Source organism: Aulostomus chinensis, chromosome 19 (assembly GCF_037954235.1).
Source record: "Aulostomus chinensis isolate RoL2024-O1b breed Wild chromosome 19, RoL_Achi_v1.0, whole genome shotgun sequence".
Taxonomy (NCBI): Eukaryota; Metazoa; Chordata; class Actinopteri; order Syngnathiformes; family Aulostomidae; genus Aulostomus; species Aulostomus chinensis.
Window position 1 is genome coordinate 16,162,424 of NC_141338.1, and position 19,858 is coordinate 16,182,281.

A 19,858-nucleotide genomic window follows, 5' to 3' on the forward strand; every position below is an offset into this window, starting at 1 on the left:
CCATAGGTGAGGATTGGAACGTAGATTGACCGGTAAATCGAGAGCTTCACCTTTTGGCTAAGCTCCCTCTTCACCACAACAGACTGGTTTAGCAACCGCAAGACTGCGGATGCCGCCCCAATCCGCCTGTCAATCTCCCACTCCATCTTACCCTCACTCGTGAACAAGACCCCGAGATACTTAAATTCCTCCACCTGAGGTAAGACCTCCCCCCCGACCCGGAGTGGGCAAACCACCCTTTTCCGGCTGAGGACCATGGCCTCAGACTTGGAGGTGCTGATTCTCATCCCAGCCGCTTCACATTCGGCTGCAAACTGTCCCAGCAAGAGCTGGAGGTCGTGGCAGCGGTTTTCCTCCACCTCAAGGAGGAAAGCCACTCCTTCCAGGACGACCATGTCCAAATCCTCGACAGAGAGGACAGATGGTTTGAAAGAGGAGTTAAAGAAGCCATCCACGTCAGGATAGAGAAACCATCTTTGAACAGAGGAGGTGGACTGCGACATTTCCTTTCACCTATTTACAACCAAGTCCTTTCAAAGCTTCCCCAAAGAGTTCAGCTGAAAGACCCATGTGGAACGGCTGCTGCCAGCACAGCCATTAGCATCTGAGTGGTCGGTGAAACTCCCTAACGACCACCCCTGAAACTCCCTGACACCGCACAACGACTGTCGTTTGGGGAGGCCAGGTGAGTTTCCACCACAATAGCACTGACCACTCCCACATAGGTTTATAAGCTGGAGTTTCCACACTCTTCACTAGAACTGAAGAAGCCTCTCGGATGAGAGGTGAAACGTCTTCAAGATAAACTTACGTCCAGTTGACCAGATTTTACTTCGCTTCGATCTACGATGACCTGGATGAATGAGAACCTACACGGATTTCTTCAGTGACAGAACACATTTAGAATTACTAGAGTTCTTTTTCACAGAATTGTTGATATTAGCTAATGGTTCGCTAGCAAGTCCTAGCTGGCCTTCAGGGATGCTAACAGCTAAGGGTTGTGTCAAGCTTGTCCTGCTTCAGTTGGTTGGTTGGTTGGTTGAAATTACCAAGACACATTTGCATGTGCAGAATATTCACTGATTCAATGATATTTTACAACCTAATTTTATTGGCTTCGTTTTGATTTAAAAAAAACAAAGATAATTTTGGTGTATGAGCAGGTCATAAATGTGGTTATATTCAACCCCCACCATAATATTAACCCTAGTTGAGTACCACATAATCCTCACGTTCTTCAATAAGCAGATGTTGTGATTAAAAGAGGGTGCATGCTGCCATCCAGTGGACACATCATACCACTACAGCTTTAATGACGCCACCGCCTGATGGGGGGAAGCCTGGAGCACGCACTCAGTTGGAGGCTGCAGGGGAGCTGGAGGTACTGGCACTAATGGCACTGTGTAAACTGATTATTTAGGTGGCTGGTCAGGCTGAGTTTGATCTGATTTCTGTCCAAAAAAAAAAAAAAAAAAAAAAGCTTAAATGTCATTATGCCGTCCCAGGAGTACAGAACAGAAGAGAATGGAGCAGACAGAACAGAGATAGACAGACCGAAAATAAAAGTCTTTACTTTTTTCAGTTGCAGCTCATAATGTTCATTCATGAATTCACAATATTTATTTACAGCAATTTACAACACCGTATTACAACAAATAATGCAAAGCAATTATAGAGCAACTATAAATGACTCAGACTGAAATCCAACTACTTTGTAAATGTAGAATGTATTTTTTGATCCAGTAAGTTCCTTCACCAAGTAGGTTATTACAGTTGCTGTAGTCTGGCTGTCGGCAGGATTGACGTAAAGACTATGAGGCCCATTTTTACCAAATAAGACGGTCAAAGAAGAAGCCAGTGTCTTTTGGGCCAGGTTTGTTTTCATTTGGCTTTTCTTTTGTTTTGCTTTTAGGTTGGCTGAGGTCAACAAGCGGTTGTTTGTCAGCAAGATGTCCTGGCAGAGGAACGCTCTCCCCGAGTGCCTTCTCATTAAAGATTATGTAATCTTGTGCATTTCCAGAGTTCTCCAGGCCTTGGGTCAGTAATCCAGATCCGTCAGACGCTGGTCTCAATGTGAGGTGGCATCTTACAGTTCAGCATGTGGGACAGGAGTCTGTGCTGGTGATGGTACCTGACACACAGACACACGCACAATCTGATTTACATGCGACGCATCTGCTCACAAGCATGTTGGTGAGTGAACCAACACAAAACAGAACAACAACACTCGATGAAAAAGAAAAAAATGGTATGTTTTGTTGCAAAATGTTAACAGTCACTAACTTCCTTTGAAAAACACTTAAAGCTATACTTCACCAAGGTAACAAAAACAATGTGCCTTTCAATTATGCACGAGTAGGCGTACTGAGCTCACAATGGCTATTTCCTGTATTGAATCACTTCTTTTGTCCCAGAATGCAGAGAGAGGCAGCCATGTTTATTTAGCTTGAAGGTGCAACAGTAAAAACTCTCTAAAAAAAAAAAAATCCTTTGACAAACTCTCCACTGCACCGTCAAGTGCAATCAAGCAGGATGCTCAGTAATCCACAAACACTTTGAGTCAAGGTACAAACAATAAAATGTCATATTTTTGTTTGTTCGTCATTAGTTGCAATTAGCTTCAAGCTAACAATGCAGTGCATGGCTGACGCTTTCTGCATTCTGCTGTCACAATAAAGCGATGCAGGAGGAAAAGAATGTCTCAGTGAGCTCAAAATACCAAGTACTTCAAATACTTTAAATGCAAGATATAAATTCTTGGACAAAGTATTGCTTTAAAACACAACTTTTCCTCCTGCATCCATGAATCTAAAGCTAACTGAGAACCGAACTGAAGTTTGAAAGTGCGGAAGCTCATGTGCTTACTTGCTAATGACCCTTTGTATCTCTCTGTTTTCCTCCTCTCTGAGTTTCAGGAGAACCTGCTCCAGGATTGGCAGCTCCAGGTTCAAATACTGCGCTACCTGAAATCAAAATATGAAAAATCTGATTAGAATCATATTTTTCTTTTCTTTCATGTAAATCTGTGATACATCCCAAACAGCTTTTACGTTTATAAAATCAAAATACAGCAGTAAAAGCCATATGGGATATGCAGAATATATAAATTAAAAGCAACAAATGAGATGAAAACTGTAAATGCTTCACACTTACATCATTGCTGACTTCCTCTTCGTCCAGGTCCATCAGAAAGATCTTCATGATGTCATCAGAGGGTCCCTGGAGTACGCGCTCCCACAGCGGCTGGTCTCTGTCATTTAGCTTTCTCTTTTCTGGACATAAAAATGCAGATGTGAAATCATCAATATGCCAAGCACCACATGTAGCAGACCAATCTCACCTCCACTCTGGTGAAGGCAGTACAGGGCAAACTCCTGGGGATCGTTCTCTATCTGCAGGATGGACAGATAGGAAATAAATTCATTGCGATGCAACCTAAAGAAAGATGTCAAATAGCTGACCGTGCAAATGTACATGATTTGATATCATTAAATCCCAGTTACGCCTTTTAAAATATTACGCTATAACTTCGTCTGCTGCCTTGCAGGCTAAAGCCCCAAACTCACCTTGAACTTGTTTAGCAGCTGTTCGATGACCTGATTTGTCGTCATCCTGCTCGTGATACGAACTTTAGTGGCAGTACCAAAACTGGGAGTGAAGATTGAAGTCTGGAGGAAACAATGAGACTTTGGTGAGCTGCTAATAAGGAAAATGAAGAATGAGAAAGAGCGATTAAACACACGAACCTTATAATTATAGAAATGTCCATTGATAGAAAAGCGATGCTGCCTCTCTTTCTCCTTCTGTGCTGCTGACTTGCCTCGACCCCTCCTCCTCTTGACCAACGAAGCGTCGCTCATACACCGAAAAAGGTTGGACTCCGCCTCCAGCTCGGAGTCCTTCTGCCTCAGAGGACGCAGTGTAGTGGTCTCATACACGGCAGGACCTTTTGGAGTTTGAGCACGCACACACACACACACACACACACACACACACACACACACACATTGACAACATGAACCTGATGTCGAACCATGACGGAGAAACAAGGAGAGAAATCAAAGGAACCTGGTAGAGGATTGTTAACAACTGTTTCCTGAGGCGTCTCAACCATCTCATCTATCTGGTGGAGGTCGACATATTCTCCCCAGCGAGTCATCCCCCTGCAGAGAGACAGGTAGGAGGAGGGGACCCCTGAGATGTATTGATTCTAACTCAAAATATTTCAGAGCAATAGCTTTGGTTCTTTTGAGATTTCCAGATTGCTGAACATCAGTGTAGAAACAGACCTCCAGTAAAGGCTTCTACCAATATTAGTGATATTATAAGAGCAGACAACGACCTCCTGTTTGGACTGACTGGACTGGCAGGGTCAGAGGGAATCAGCGGAACAAAGGGAAGCATCTGTTTCTCATCCTGGATTTTTAGCCGAATGGGTCTTCGTACTCCCCAGGAGATATTTAGGAAGCCCTCCACGACTACGTCTCCATCATCGCCCTGTTAACAGAGACAGACACCTGCATCATCAACAGCTCGAATTTATGTTGAAGAGTTAAGGGGACTATCAGTTTAAGTGAATAGATCCCGCGGTAAAAGCAGCTGAAAAATCAAAGCGAAGATGTGAACACATGCAAATTCGTGGGACGTTACTGTCCAGTTTGCAGATTTGAAGGTATTGAATCAGCAGGAGAGACTGCCCTACCTTTCCAATATTCAAGTTAGAAGTATCAATAAATACACACTAATACAGAAGTAAACAGGCATTATAAAAGAGAGGAAAAAGGCTAAAAAGATACAAAAGATTAACATATAGAAATGTGTAAATACATAGATTCTTTTTACTTAAAAAAAAAATGAAAACATACTAGTGTAGGTGTAGAGATGAGATAGACTTGTTGAGTCTAAAAAGGCAATAACAATAGACCTAAAAGAGAACAGCAAATAGTAAAAGCCGGCTTAAACTTCCGTATAAACCAGATTATACCTGAGAATAGCTGAGATGGAGCTGAGTTTGGTCCTTCAGGAAGCAGTTGTACGTGTTGAGCAGTGAGACAAACTCTGCTCTGAAAGGCAAACAGAGCACAAGAGCACAGGGGAGAAAAGACTTAACAGAGAGCTCAAAATGCCTTTGAGACCCCAGAGTCTCGATGAGCGGACCCACCTGGACAGAGTCCTCCCATCTCCTGCCTGAATGACTGGAAGAAGAGCTGTTTCATTCATCTCCGGCTGCATCGGCTACTGTGAAGACACACACACACACACACACACAAACACGCACAAAAAAACATCCTGTAAAGCCAGAGCAGACGAGGGTAAATCATGAGGCTGTCGTCTTGTTGAGTGGCAGTCCAGTGTTATTGTTGTACGCGCTCCTAAATATAGACCAGCATTATGTCAACACGGTGTACCGAAAATCAGTTGCGATGGACTCTTAACACTTGTTCCAAAAATAAACAAAGTAAATGAAGATAGTCTTACTTTCTCTTACATGGCCAATCAGATGCACTCTTCTTTCTCCTTCTTTCTGTGCTTTAAATATAACTTTCCACTCTCTGAAGTTTTTCTGGTATATTTATCCCCTTCTCTCTCTCTCTCTTTCTTTCTGTCTCTCAGGCCCTGCCTTTACTCTTTCACTTTTTTTTCTGTCCGTCTCCAGGAGATTTAATAGCAGTACTCCACCCAGTAACCAGTGATGACAGAGCAGGCCTAACCAATTGTTTATTCTTCGGTCAGAGACACCGAAGTCTGCGCCTGTGTTGGTACATCCACGTGGCCTCCCGTTTAATTTATTGCTTTCCTCTCTCCAAAAGCTTTTCATTTTCTTTTGAATGAGGCAAAATGCTAATTTACTATTTTCTTTCCGTCTTTCATGTCTCTCCATCTCTCTGTCTCAGCCTGTTTGCTGCTAAGAAATATCTCAGGTATTCTCCAGCAGCCCCCCCCCCCCCCCACTCCACCCCCAGCCTGACTGACTCACTCCTGTAAGGAGACAGCGAGAATTTTACAAGAGCCACATTTAAAGGTGCAGTGCAATGTTTATAAAGGCTTAATTGGATATGATATATAAAACTGATAGGACTACAATGATCACTTTCTGACTGTTGTTTTCTCATCAAATACTAAAAGGCACAAAAAGACACAATTTCAAGGTTTTCAAAAATTATCAATACCAGCACCTTTACTGATACTTCAATACCAGCTAGGGAATAATACCTTGTTTTTCCAAATCTTCACAAATTATACTCTCATCATTTGTGTAATTCTGTCTGTTATATTACTCCTAGAACTGTAGTATATCTTTGTAGAACACTTCAGACTTAGCTGCAGTGATGGGAATAGCCTGTTAGCTCACTCCCAGCTAATTAGCTAGTTTTTGCTGGCGCTCCATCCTGTCTGAACTCGGTGACAAAATTTTGTTTTATTCAACAGACTGCTAATGAATGGAGGGAGCAGCTTAACAGACACACCGGGGACCACAAATTTTTCAACACTTTCGGTGAAAAACTAGCATGAGGTTAATCCAGGCGGACCACAAGGTCACACTTGGCTGGCGTCTGCAGTTGTCTTCCACCAACAATATCAGCGAATAACATTCACCAAAGCTGCCTCACACCTCATTTCAGAGTCTGTGGCTACAAATAATACACTGCAGATATGGCACCTTTGCGATCCCAGATATGTGTTTGAATCTCCTCCCTCCAAGACAGTGTGCCAACAAAAACAACAACAACAAGCTAACAGGCTACAGGTGAGCTAACAAGCTATTGCTCTCGCTGAGTTATCTAGGTGTGCCTTATTTTGTGCAGGAGAATAACTGACTGCAGTCTGCCTGCTCTTCCTCTTCATGTACATGCGGTCCTGTGACATCTACCTCTTTATTTGTGTCATCACTCTCAATATCACTCCTGCTGGGATTGTTACAAACTCTGATCTTCGCTGCTGCTGCAATGTACAGTAGACACATGGACGGTTAGAGCCAAATTAATATCAGGGGGATAACCAATGCCAAATTGGTATACTAGAAAATTAAACGTTCTGCAACAGCAGTCAAGTTCTCTTTGTGATGTAAGCAGGCCTGATTGAATGAAAATGCCCCTACACATTAAATTACAAATCTTTCAGCTCTTTGGTATTTTCACTCACTATTCTGAAATTATGAAGAATATAACTTAATCTCTAATTTAATTATTTCAAAACTTAAAAAGTTGTGTGTTTCAGCATTTTTCAAATAAAAGCTGTTTCAAGCATCAACAAATAAACCACAGTATAATCCATCTAACCCTCACACTACGGCCTCTTTTGAAAACCAATAATAGAGAAGCGCTGAAGCAGTGCAATAAAAGTTTTGAAGTACAAAACCCGGCCTTAGTAATCATCTCCTGTTCTAGGTAAGTTCCTAAAGTCACATGTCTTCAGTAGGAGGTCCTGTTGTGCATTCTGTCTGCAGAATAAATGCACAAGGCGGGCGTGGAAGGTCGAAAGTGAGTTCTCTTTGGTACGTGCCAGGTGTGAGCCTCTACCTTGAACTGAGCTGAGGGCTGCACTTTGGGCTTTTTCAAGTCTCAACATGTAGGTTTGAAGTCACGCTGGAGCAAAGACATCAGACCTGTGAGTCCATTAAAATCGCTGACATAGAAAAGCAAAGACGAAGCAAAGCTGGCATTAAAGAAGAACTTCTGACAAATGGTCAACGTGACAAAATCAATAATCAAGGAGTTCAAAGATCCAACACAGGCATTGTCCTTTCAGTTGCAGCGGTCTGGCCATGAGGCAGTTTTACTGTTTAACATGAAAAACCTGGTGAAGAAACATTTCAATACTGCAGTGGCCGAGGGGGCATATGTACACAGTAAAATACACACTAATTGTGAAATTGTGAGCCAGAAAAACGATGCCAAGTTACATGGTGACACACCCAGTGTCTCCTGTTACAGCCTTCCTGTATGCCACTCCCACTTTCTCTCTCTCGCTCTCTTTCTCTTTGTATGCGAGTGTTCTTTTGCTTTCTTCATTGTCACATTTGAATTAAGTGTGTTACACTGATTGAATAACAGTATGTCTGTTTGGAATGAATTCAAGTACAAAAGACCTATCAATACCACTAATGTCTTCATTCCACTGAAGCCAACAAAAAGAAATCTGTGTTTTACTTTTCCAATAAAAGGTCACATGAGTTGAAATGGTCTCATGACATGATAGACTAAGCTGATAAATGACAAATGGTAGATCTTCTGTTTTTGATATCACCTGTTATTACCGAACACTGATGAGTAATCAAATCAACACAGTTGTACTCTTTTACATTTCTGATCCACCTCACTTCCATCATGAAATAAAGATGATCAAACACACAGTGACTCCTACCTGGCCAGTCCTTCAAGCTCCTAAGAGTTGCCAGTTTTCATATTTGAGTTCCTCTATCTTGTGTGTGCGTGCATGTGTGTGTGTGTGTGTGTGTGTGTGTGTTCATTGGTCCAGAGAGCAGCGTGTGAGGTAAAAGGTGAGTTTGTGTAGCAGCAGCTGGTTAATTATTGCAGGACACGTTGAGGCGGTGTGGAGGAGGAGGGAGGGGCTCACTGACTGATACCAGATAGGACCAGCCTGCGGTGTGTGTGTGTGTGCGTGCATGTATGTGTGTATGTCTAAAGACTGGGTGTGTGTGTTCAGATTCAGTATGTAATAACACAAACCCTTGATACAGAAGAAGCTTAATCTTGGTGTTATAATGTGACAAAGAACACTTTCTCTTCTTACATGGGCAAAAATATGGGTTTCAGTGCAGCTCCAGTTCCTTGATGGTAAAATCCATCCATCCATCCATCCATCCATCCATCCATCCATCCATCCATCCATCCATCCATTTTCTACCTCTTATCCTGTTCAGGGTCGTGGGGGTGGAGCCTATCCCAGCAGCCTTCAGGTGAGAGGCAGGGTTCACCCTGGACAGGTCACCAGTCCATCACAGGACCAACACATAGAGACAGACAACCATTCACACTCACAGCCACACCTACAGTCAATTTAGAGTATCAATCAGCCTCGTCCCCTCTTGATGTCTTTGGACTGTGGGAGGAAGCTGGAGTACCAGAGAGAACCCTTAAGAGTATATAAAGGAGTAGCTCCATGATGTTTGGCGATGTGAGGTCCGTACTCAACAACTGTTTTGAAGATCATTGCTCAGGAACCCACCAACTCTCGTGACAGGTTCTACCAGAGCAGCCCCACCCATCAGCGTCACATTTGTTAATTGATTTTCTTTTTTTTTTGGATGTATACAATACAGCAGAGCAAAGGGCAGTCACTTCAACATCATCAACTTTGACCAAAGACAGAAATACATTTTTATATTTTATTTAAGGACATGAACAATCATTAAAACATTGTGTTACAAATGAAAATAGCATGTGGTGGCCGGAGGCTTCTAGAGAAGATCGGCCACGTCCAGGGGCACCTCCTCGATTCTGGTGCTGTAGAATCTCTCACAGTTGCTCAGGGCTTGCTTGTCTCTGTCTGTAGCCATGGCCTTTCCTGCCAAATCGCGATCTTCGTCCGATCAGTTGGCAGGTCATCGTTAATAACCAGCGATACTCGCTGGTGATTCTTAGCTTGCATTTTTATCCACTGGAGATGAGCTGCTGCTGTTTTGAGGCACCAAGGTTGAGAAGGACTGATGAAGACGCTGAGTTTTCTTTTATATCAATCTCAGAGTCAAGTTCCTGTAATGTCATAAGTTGATGACAGAGTTCAAACTGTGGGATCACCTCCTGTAGCGGGCACTGAAGTCACCCTTCCGATTAAACCGCGGACTCTGATCCCTGCCTTTGCTCTCAAAAGCTCTTGCTCTGAACTGGCTGGTAGTCGGAGGCTTCTAGAGAAGATCGGCCACGTCCAGGGGCATCTCCTCGATTCTGGTGCTGTAGAATCTCTCGTAGTTGTTCAGGGTGTGCTTGTCTCTGTCTGTCACCAAGGTGATGGCAACACCTTTTCTGCCAAATCGCCCGCTTCATCCGATCCTATGGAGATAGCTTTGAACATTGGTTGGCAGGTCGTAGTTAATAACCAGCGAAACCTGCTGGACGTCAATCCCCCTTGCCAGCACATCAGTCGTTATCAAGACTCTGCTGGACCCGGAGCGGAACTCTCTCATGATGAGATCTCTTTCACGCTGATCCATCTCAGCATGCAGTGCTGACACGGTAAACTGCCGGGCAGTTAACTCTCTGGTTAACCAGTCCACTCTCCGTCGGGTACTCATGAAAATGATAGCTTGACTAATAGTCATCGTCTTATATAAGTCGCATCATGCTTCCAGCTTCCACTCTTCCTTTCTGGTGTTAATAAAGAACTGGCCGATGCCCTCAAGGGTCAGCTCCTCATTCTTGACCAGGATCTTCACCGGGTTACGCATGAAATTCCTGGTGACCTCCAGAACATCTGGTGGCATGGTAGCCAACAGGAGGATGACCTGAACGGCGCTTGGCAGAATCTGGAACAGCTGGTATATTTGCTGTTTAAAACCTCTTGTCTGCTTTTCGTCTGCCTCGTCCAGGACCAGAACCCTGACATAGCGGGCGCAGAGGTGCTTGTGTTCCAGCATATCGAGCACGCGGCCGGGGGTTCCAATGACCACATGAGGAGGTTCGGCTCTCAGCTTCTGAGCCTCCCGACGAACGTTGGTCCCTCCAATGCAGGTGTGACAGGTGGCTCCCATGTAGTCGCCCAGAGCCAGCACCTCTCTCTGGATCTGCTGAGCCAGTTCTCTTGTGGGGGCAAGAACCACAGCCTGAGTCCCCCTCAGTCTTGTGTTGATCTGCTGAAGAATAGATATGGCGAACGTGGCCGTCTTCCCAGTGCCTGACTGGGACTGGGCAATCACGTCGTAACCCTGAACACAAGGGATTATTGCTTTCTTCTGAATGGCTGTAGGCATCTCCAGCCTGTAGCTGTAAATGCCGCGGAGGAGATCCTGACGCAGGTTCATCCTCTCAAAACTGTCCACCGTGCGGCTCCAGTTGCTCTCATGAATCTCTTCTGGGCGACGGTGTCGCTGGTGATTCTTGGCATGCATTATTATCCACTTGAGATGAGCTGTTGTTGTTTTGAAGCACCAAGGTTGAGAAGTACTGATGAAGATGCCGAGTATACGGAATACTGCAAAAAAATATAAAGTGCAAACTAAAATAAAAATTTGAATTTGCATGGAAGAATTGGACATTCCTCTTTAAATCTGCGACAAATGAACAGCAATAACTTAACCTCTCAATTAGAGACTTGAACCTGTCTCTCAGACATATGAAAACAATAACTGCATTCAGGTTTTTGTTTTTCTTTTTTTCAGACAAATTTTAGGACTTCTTGCCTCACTGACAGTTAAGAAGTCCTAAAAGCAGCCACAGCAGCAGGCCGAATTAAATCCTCTGCGATGGTGAACGCTTTCTTACTCTGCGCTACACGTCTGGCTACCAAGTTGCTTGCTTTCAGAGCACATTTTGTGTTTCCGGTCAGTGATACGATGGGTTGTTTCTGGATCTGTAGCCCTGCTTCTTTTCTCTTGAAATAATCCACCGGTTTTCCCACAAGTTGTGCGTGTTTGGTCTCCATATGATGCCTTAATTTTGAAGGCTTGCTTTGTTGGATAATGTCAGCCCAGGGCCGGCCTCGCACTCATCTTAATTTTTTTTCTTTTTCTCGTTATGAACTTCTCCATGTGTTATGAACACTTGTTTTTGCTTAAAGTGTTTCAGTTGACGTTGTCATGGAAACAATCCTCTTCTTCTGGTGTAGCTTATTGGAGCGTGTTAAAACACCTCACCGCCACCAAGTGGTGGGAAGCTGCATTGCAGTCATGCGGCCCTTGCGGCCCACAGGTGAAGAGCTGAAAGTTTTTTGCGGCCCACTAGTTGGCGCACGCGGCAGCCCTATGGTTAAGAATCCCTGGTCTAAGTCACTGTAGTGATTCCAGGGGGGGATATGTAGGAGAATGAGAGTTAAGTCTCTATAACCCCACGTGAGTGCTAGATCACTATGACCTGTACTGATGCCGAACACATCAGCCCAACGAACAATAACGGAAGACATCTGGGAAACAAACCGAGTATACCATACACACACACACACACACACACACACACACTGAAGAGAAACCCACGTACAGACGGCCAAGGTCCGAGATAAGCTTATTTGGGGAATGTCCCATTCCTTTCAGGTACTTGAAGATATAAAAATCTGATGAACAGGATGAGATCATCACGCCACACGAGCACATACACACACACAGCCTGTCTTCAATGCAGAAAGATATGTCACGTTCTGTACCGTTGGAAAATATCTCTGAATACGCTGTTAGTAGGGTCTTTGTGAATAAAGAGATTTCCCCACCCGACACCTGTGTCCCAGTCCTCTGATTCCTCCTCGCCACCTCTTTCTCCCACAACAGTTTCTTTAGAGGTTTCACAGGACAATGGCTGACAATACTGAACACCACACATGTAGATTTGATCATCTTAATAGGTCACTTGTGCCTTCATGAACATCCCTAACAATAAATCACAGCTTCAGCCTCAGTCCAAACTATATACAGATCCTAAAGCCCATAAATGGACTGACACTTTACAATGTGGTGATAAACCCTCCCTACGGATACAGCAGAGTGCTGCTTGAGTTTACTGAATACTATAAACATTATTATGACATTTGAGTCGAATCAATAAGCCCAAATAATTTAGATTACAGGCATGGATCAATACATCTTGAAGTAGAAAATGTTGAAACTCTAAAGCTGTTGTCTACTTAAGAGGGAGGATTAGGGCCACAGTAAACAAAAACAAAACAACATCAAAGTAGTAAAACTACGTGTTTAATCTCGCAAATTTACGAGAAAAAAGTCGTAGTTTTATAAACTCGTCAAATTAGGAGATTTAAATCGCAAATTTATGAGAAAAAAGTCATACACTTACGAGAAAAAAAGTCGTAATTTTATAAACTCGTAAATTTATGAGATTAAACTCGTAAATTTATGAGGAAAACAGTCATAAATTTACGATTCTATCCGTTGATTGGCAGTGCTGCTTCCGTAAATGAAGCTGCCATCTCCCGCATGATGGTCCGTGTGATTTCTCCGCAGGAACATCTGCATGTCCCTGACATGTCCGTTTTCTGTACCTGGGTCGGCTCTCAGCCCCCAATGCGCTTCACAGTATTTATGAAGTAATCGGCGATTGCCTTGGGGTTGCTGTTGGTTGTATATGCCTCCATCCACAATATGTGGCGACTAAATCCGCCAATGCAGCCGTTAATAGCTATGCCGAGATTAAACTCGTAGTTTTACGTCTTTAATCTCGAAGTTTCCGTTTTTAGGGCCTGAGCCTGAAGGTACTTCTGGCGAAGACCCTATTATGTTTTTTGTTTTTTTCTGTGGCCCTCCGTCGTATCTACTAGATAAAGAATAAACTTTTTTTTTTAATTACGAAGTTACTGAAAACTACTTTACACCTCATGTCCTGTCAAATTCAGTCATTCTCTCTGATTCAGGAGTTCTCGTCTGAGTCAGCAGAGGGAGTCAGAGATTCAGTGTCAGTGAATCTCACTGCTGAGTCAGGGGTCCCTGGCAAAGACCGCATATAAACACCAACAAGAGGATGCGTCATGTAAAATGAATAAACGAATCGGAATCAAGCCAGAGCCTGATGATAGATTTTTTTTATTTTGGTTCCTCTTGGATGTGCTGCCTTTGAACCCTCCATCAGTCCTCTACTTTCAAAAGAAAAAAAAAATAGAGTAAAGAGGGGAAACTATCTACAACGCTGCAGTGTCATAAAAGATGTTTTGTGTTATAGCACCACCCAGTGGTGAGCAGTGAAATATATATATATAAAAAATGAGTTGTTTTCTATGGCATGTGTTGGGCTGGTCTCTTTATGGTGTGTCTGTGTGTAGATACAGCATGTGTATATACGACTGTAGTTCTAAAAACTGCGGTCTGGGTCCCCCATGGGATTGCAGGGTGGTTTTGGGGGGGTCATGAAATAGTTGGAACTGGAAACCTCCAGGAGAGATCATGATTTGCCTTAGATGTTATTGAGTGTATGAGGGTGAAAGTGTGTCTGCATTTGAAGCTGTAAACTTTTAGATCTAAGGACACAGTCCTTGATTTAAGGCCAGCAAGAATTAGAAAGCTGCGGTTTTACTTTTGAACTGTCAACAGGCTCAGTTCCCTCGCTGGGTGGCAATAGATTTCTTTCCATCGTTGCTCCTTTAGAGCTTAAAGTACACATTTGAGTGTGATGGTGCACTTATTCAAATAACTCTGAAACACAAATTGAATGTATTATTCTGTGTGTGGTCTAAAGGTTGCAGGGAGCAGGGTGAGGGGTCGCGAACACCAAACTCTGGCAACTGAAAGAGCTTGAAAACCACTGTGACATAAAGCTGGAGGGGCAGACAGTGAGGGCAGAGCTAAAGGGGCCATCCTGCATGATGCGGACCTTGTTCAGCTCCATAACCGTCATTTTGACCACTTTCAATTAAACAGCAGGACTTAATACAAAAGTATAACATCACTAACCCCCCATCATCATTGCTGTTGGAATTCATTAAGGCTCAAAACCCTCACTTCAGTAAAAACGACAGCTTCACCAGTTCCCTTTTGTCTGCATCAGACAGAGTGAGAGGAGAACTGTGACGCTCGCTGATACACAACAATAGTTGCCTCCATCCAAAGCAGGATGGCTAAGTAGCAAATGAACTGAAATGCCATTCCTTTCCTAAAATAAAACAGGACATACAGGCTGGCAGGCGACAGGTGGACACAAAGGCTGCTGTGTGTGTGTGTGTGTGTGTGTGTGTGTGTGTGTGTGCGCGCGTGCGCGTGCTCGTGCACGTGTGTATGCATGTGTCAAATTGTAAACGCAAACACTTGTAAATAGTGAACGGATATTTGAAAGTATGTCGGCGTAGTGTTGTACATTATCCTTTCTCCATGTATATATAAATACATGGCTGTCTGTAGATGCTGTGTTTAGGTGATTTATCCTGATGCTGCATGAGCACAGAGGCTTGATTGCACCTGGTTGTCATTGGTGATGTAACGACTCTCTGCAGCTGTAAAGTGTATCATTTGTTCTTTTTTGTCTTGTCTTACAGTGTGTTGCAATTTCAACTGGATTGGCTGCTAACGGGATTAAAAACAAGGAAAAAAAAACTACTGCGGGACAGGACTTTACAACGTCTGAGACGGTGGACATCCTCTCAGATCTGGGTCAGAACATGGCCCCGCCCCCTTATCGCTGCTGCCATTACTTACGGTTTAATATCTGCATTTATGTATTCATATTGAAGCCTGAGAAAGGTGTTACATGCAAATACATGAAAACATTCTTTCCTGGGTCATTTACTCTCTAACAATAAAAATCCCTAATTACTTTTATCTTTCTTAACCATATCTCGAACCCGATCTTATATGTTTGACCTGTTCTGCATTATGTTCTACTGATAACTCATGTTCTTTCACCTCCATGGCCCCCCTTGAAAGTGTGTGGAGGCCCCCGGAGAGGCCTGTTGAAACTCTCTGCTCTACGTCAGTGAACAGATGATTTGTGTTCTATTATAAAAGCTTTGTTTCTACGGTGAAACAAATGGAACTCCGAGGAATTCTTGAACTCAGCTTGTTGTGTGGTTTAATAGTGAACCGCTGTTGAGGTCTTGGCCTGTGCTTTGCTCTGAACCTTTGCAGAGAGGAGGTCCAAAATCTGAGCGACCGTATACATGAGGACAGCTCGCAGCTGCCACTGTCCATCACAAAGCTAACACACACACACACGCACGCACGCACGCACACACACACACACACACACACACACACACACACACACACACACACACACACACAGAGTGAGCGAGGTGATCCGTGTTGAGCAGAGAGCTCATGGTTGTTCCCCGACCGCGACACACCGCAGATGCACCCACTAAAGACGTGAACCCACAAGAAGTTCCCCGCACTTGTCATGGGACTCTAACCACCAGCTTCTACTGCACCAGTGAGACCGAAAAGAAGAAAAAGAGCCAGGATGAGTGTCATTGAACACGTTTCCGTCTTCAAGATCCTCTTTCTGCTGGTTTTGGTCACCTTGAGTTATGGAATACAGAGAGGTAAGTGGTGCTTATTTGCAGAGAGTTTTTATAAGAGACTTTTCCAGTTATTACAAATACATTCAGGCACAATAAGCATGTCTGATTGCAATAATAATGTCTGTAAAGTGAAATAGGATACATGTTTTGCAGATCTTCCCTCTGTGTGGGTTAGGCTGACTTTGATCTATTTACCTGTATTCTGTACCAGAGAATGCAGATGTTACTTTCTCTTTTAAGTTATACTTCTTCCACCACTTCCTGCAGGGAATAAGTGAACCTACACAGTGTAAATCTGATGAGATCTATATCCCTCCTACAGGCCGACATGTGTCCTCTAGGCAGCACGACGCAGGAGTTTATTGAGACCCATTTACTCCCTCATATGTCTTTATTATCTCATCCAAGCACGAAAGAAAACAGGTAGAGAAACCAGGAACCGGAGTGACAGGAATGCAGTTCAGCTGCAGCGTATCAGGACATGTGAGTCTGGTATCGTATCCACTGCTGGCACCCTTTACGTCACATGCAAAGATCCCGTCGACTAAACCACAGATATACAATACACGTTAAATTCGCAGAGATGTACAGCACGGTACATTCTGCTCGTTAGCTCACATAAACAGGTGCTGTCGATGCCCAGCACATTCTGCCAGGGTGATATAGAGGCGAGTTACAGTAAGCTGGGTCCGTGTCGCCTTGTCACATGACCTGCGCTACAGCATGTGTGGTATATTAGAGACAGCAAGGCTGGAATGGATGTTGATTACGACCGGCTGTGAGGTTTTTGCAAATAGTTGTCGATGAGGTCACTGAAATTCCTGTGTTACATTTTTATCACATTAAATGTATCATGTTTTTTACTTTTTGTTCCACCTCGCTTCCACTCCGGGGTGGTAACTCACGTGTTCATCACTTTTAAAGGGGTAACTGGTTTTACATGGGACAGATTAGCTCAACTCAGTTGGCAACTTGTTTGCTGTTTGGTGAGCTTGTGCATCAGAATACGACTAACTTTTGTAGCGGTTTAGGATGGTCGACAATGTTTTTCTTGACATTTACATTGGGTTAGGGTTAGGGTTCAATTTTCTACCTTGGATTGAACAGATGAACACAGTTTTACAATACATGGCTGAAAATTCATTTACTATTTCAGTTTGACAATTATCAGTTTGAGCCCCGGCTCCATCACAGGATCTTTCTGTGTGGGTCTCCATGTTCTCCCTGTTCCTGTGTGGAGTCTCCATGTTCTCCCTGTTCCTGTGTGGGTTCTCTCTGGTACTCCAGCTTCCTCCCACAGTCCAAAGACATCAAGAGAGGACGAGGCTGATTGATACTCTAAATTGACTGTAGGTGTGACTGTGAGTGTGAATGGTTGTCTGTCTCTGTGTGTTGGTCCTGTGATGGACTGGTGACCTGTCCAGGGTGAACCCCGCCTCTCGCCCGTTGACGCTGGGATAGGGTCCACCCCCCCCGCGACCCTTTACGTAGGAATAAGCGGAAGACAATAGATGGAATTTGACAAGTACCGCGCGATAGTAAAATATGCACTTGAGAGATTTTTGAACAAGTTATTTGTGTTGGACTGTCACAAAAAGACGACACTTTCACTAAAACTTGAAATTCCTGGAATACCAGCCAACAGCAAAGTTCAAGGTCGATGGCGTGTGTACCCACCGCGCTCATTTCACGGTTTGGATAATCTGCAGCTTTGTCTGTTCTCCATGATGATTCCACCAGAGAGCTCAACCCTCACAGCACCGTACACCACTCTTCAGACAACACTGGCAACCGCACAGCTCCAGCCAACGAAACTGCTCACAAGATTAAGAGAGAATGTTTCTCTTCGACACACAGGAATGCGTGTATTCGTCTGACCCTTCACTGTCAGTCAGGTCAAAGCACAGGACCTGCCACAGACCGCAGGCCTTGAAGCACTTTGATCTGCCGTCAGAGTAGCACGGCCTTGGTTGCTTCCATCAGTTTGGTACAAGGTTAACTGATTCATTTCGCTTTGGACAAAAGCGTCTGCTAAATGAAATTGTAGAATTGTAGAATTTCAAAATGCTGGAAACAAATTCTAAGCTGCAGAAATGTGGCGAACAACACATCAGCTTCCAATATCAACCGTTTTCTCCCTGTCAAATATTTTGTCGTTTCCTTTTGTGCTTGAAGCTGCAGGTATTTTGCTGCTTCCCATGAAACGGTTTGGGACTCTGAACAATGCCTCCTGTTTTACTTATAACACCCAAATTAAATTTTTCCATCACTATCTTTGGGGAAGATATGTAGATTTCACCACACACAAGTGCTACAATGTTTATTTTTCCGTTCACCTCTAGCTTTTTTTTTTTTTTTTTACTGATTTGAATTACTCATTTCCTAACATCTGATCCTCTGTTTTATTTTTTTGCAACACTAGAAGTTCCAAGTAATTCTTTTTCTGCTTTGTGCAATAGCTTCAAAGGGAGTTCATACGGTTAATTATGTGACTCAAAGCACATAAACAAAAACAAACACAGAAGGATTCAAAGGATGTCATAAGACAGGCCATTGAGACGCTCCATGCAACATTTATATATTTGTCTTGGGGACCTAACTACCACTATAAATGTGGAATATAATGTTAGATTGTTGGTTAGGCTCCATCTGTCTTATACATACAGTAAATGATAGATGTGATTACCACGGTAACCAGCCTCTCCTGTACTGTATCAACATACCAGTCTCTTGTTTGTTCTAAATATTGAGTCATGCGGTTAAACATGAGCCATCGTGGAACCTTCAGATGTGGTCCATCCGTAGACAGAGCAGCACCAGAAATAGGAACCGGGAAGAGATTAGCCTAGCATTAGCCTGCTAGCCCCACAACTGCAGCCTGTATTACTGGAAAAAAACAACAAAATTCCATAGAAGCAAAGATATTAAACATCTGTCAACATCTGCAGAGCACAACAGTCACATTTCAACCACCCTGCTCTGGTTTCCACCCAACTCCCCACTGGAGACCACATCAACTACTCAGCCATGTCCCAACCTGGCTAGTCACTTTGGTGTTTATGGTTTTTATGGTTTCATAATTTCAGTGTTTGCGTCCTCCCCCAAGGAGGTCACGTGATCACCTTGGCTGGTTCGTCTGTTAGCAGGATAACTTGAAATGTTATGAGCGTATTTTGCTCCTCGGATCGTGCTGCACCCTTTTACCAGGTTGAGTGAGAAGTGACATAACACTACACTGACGACATAACCCCTCTGGCAGAGGTAACAGTTAAATATCCTGAAATTAGAAGTGTTATTTGAAAAACAACAAACACGGACACAGATACTTGCTTCACATCCCTAAAACATTAGACGTGGAGTATCAGAAACTGAACTTGTCGGGGACGTGCAGAGACATTTTGAGGGGTTCTTATTCTAACAAGAAAAATGAAGAAGAGGAATTATCTTGCATGCAGCCTCCTATGTTATCCAGCAAGCTAGTAACCGTTTGTTCACATAACAGCAGAATATTGTGTGACGGGATGCACATGTGAAAAGCTTTCGCTTCACATGGTTGAGAAGCGTCTGGCGATATGTTGATTCACTGAGTACCAACCCCCCAGTGACAGCCTGCCATTCCTAGCTGATTTTATAACGTGAAATTACTCACCCGCAGCCCCCTCATGACCCAGCTCGTCCTCCTGCCAGCTAGATGGGGCGGGGGGGGGGGGCTGTCCTGGCTCTGGGCCAGATA

General features: G+C 43.7%; 2 protein-coding genes and 1 pseudogene across 5 annotated transcripts in view; 1 reads left to right on the forward strand and 2 right to left on the reverse strand.

Moving 5' to 3' along the window:
- Positions 1-1,557: 1,557 nt before the first annotated feature.
- On the reverse strand, positions 1,558-8,521 carry rassf6 (Ras association domain family member 6). Of its 4 annotated transcripts, XM_086187957.1 has the most exons (12): positions 8,365-8,500; positions 7,521-7,626; positions 5,162-5,238; positions 4,985-5,063; positions 4,343-4,497; positions 4,069-4,163; positions 3,747-3,946; positions 3,567-3,668; positions 3,341-3,392; positions 3,154-3,272; positions 2,866-2,963; positions 1,558-2,131 (listed from the first exon to the last, which is right to left on the reverse strand). In XM_086187957.1, exons 3-12 carry the CDS (start codon positions 5,230-5,232, stop codon positions 2,056-2,058), a joined length of 1,047 nt encoding a protein of 348 aa, XP_086044083.1. In that variant the 5' UTR covers positions 5,233-5,238; positions 7,521-7,626; positions 8,365-8,500; the 3' UTR covers positions 1,558-2,055. The 4 variants fall into 4 exon arrangements, with proteins under 4 accessions (XP_086044083.1, XP_086044081.1, XP_086044084.1 ...); XM_086187955.1 differs by lacking the exon at positions 7,521-7,626 and having other exon boundaries at positions 8,365-8,521; XM_086187958.1 differs by lacking the exon at positions 7,521-7,626 and having other exon boundaries at positions 5,162-5,235; positions 8,365-8,506.
- A 628-nt stretch (positions 8,522-9,149) lies between these two features.
- On the reverse strand, positions 9,150-11,693 carry LOC147244220 (eukaryotic initiation factor 4A-II pseudogene; annotated as a pseudogene).
- A 4,371-nt stretch (positions 11,694-16,064) lies between these two features.
- musk (muscle, skeletal, receptor tyrosine kinase) overlaps positions 16,065-19,858 on the forward strand; it is a 36,051-nt gene continuing 32,257 nt past the window's right edge. Inside the window, exon 1 of the mRNA XM_086187073.1 lies at positions 16,065-16,146. Coding sequence (XP_086043199.1) covers positions 16,065-16,146 — 82 coding nt within the window. The remainder of the gene's footprint in view (positions 16,147-19,858) is intronic.

Bases quoted from the DNA above. Each gene is read 5' to 3' on its own strand.
- rassf6 (XM_086187955.1), bottom strand. From the start codon at position 5,232: ATGCAGCCGGAGATGAATGAAACAGCTCTTCTTCCAGTCATTCAGGCA. The intron at 5,064-5,161 runs GTGGGTCCGCTC...TTTGCCTTTCAG, and splicing joins GATGGGAGGACTCTGTCCAG to AGCAGAGTTTGTCTCACTGC. The intron at 2,132-2,865 runs GTAAGCACATGA...TCTGTGTGTCAG, and splicing joins ATACAAAGGGTCATTAGCAA to GTACCATCACCAGCACAGAC.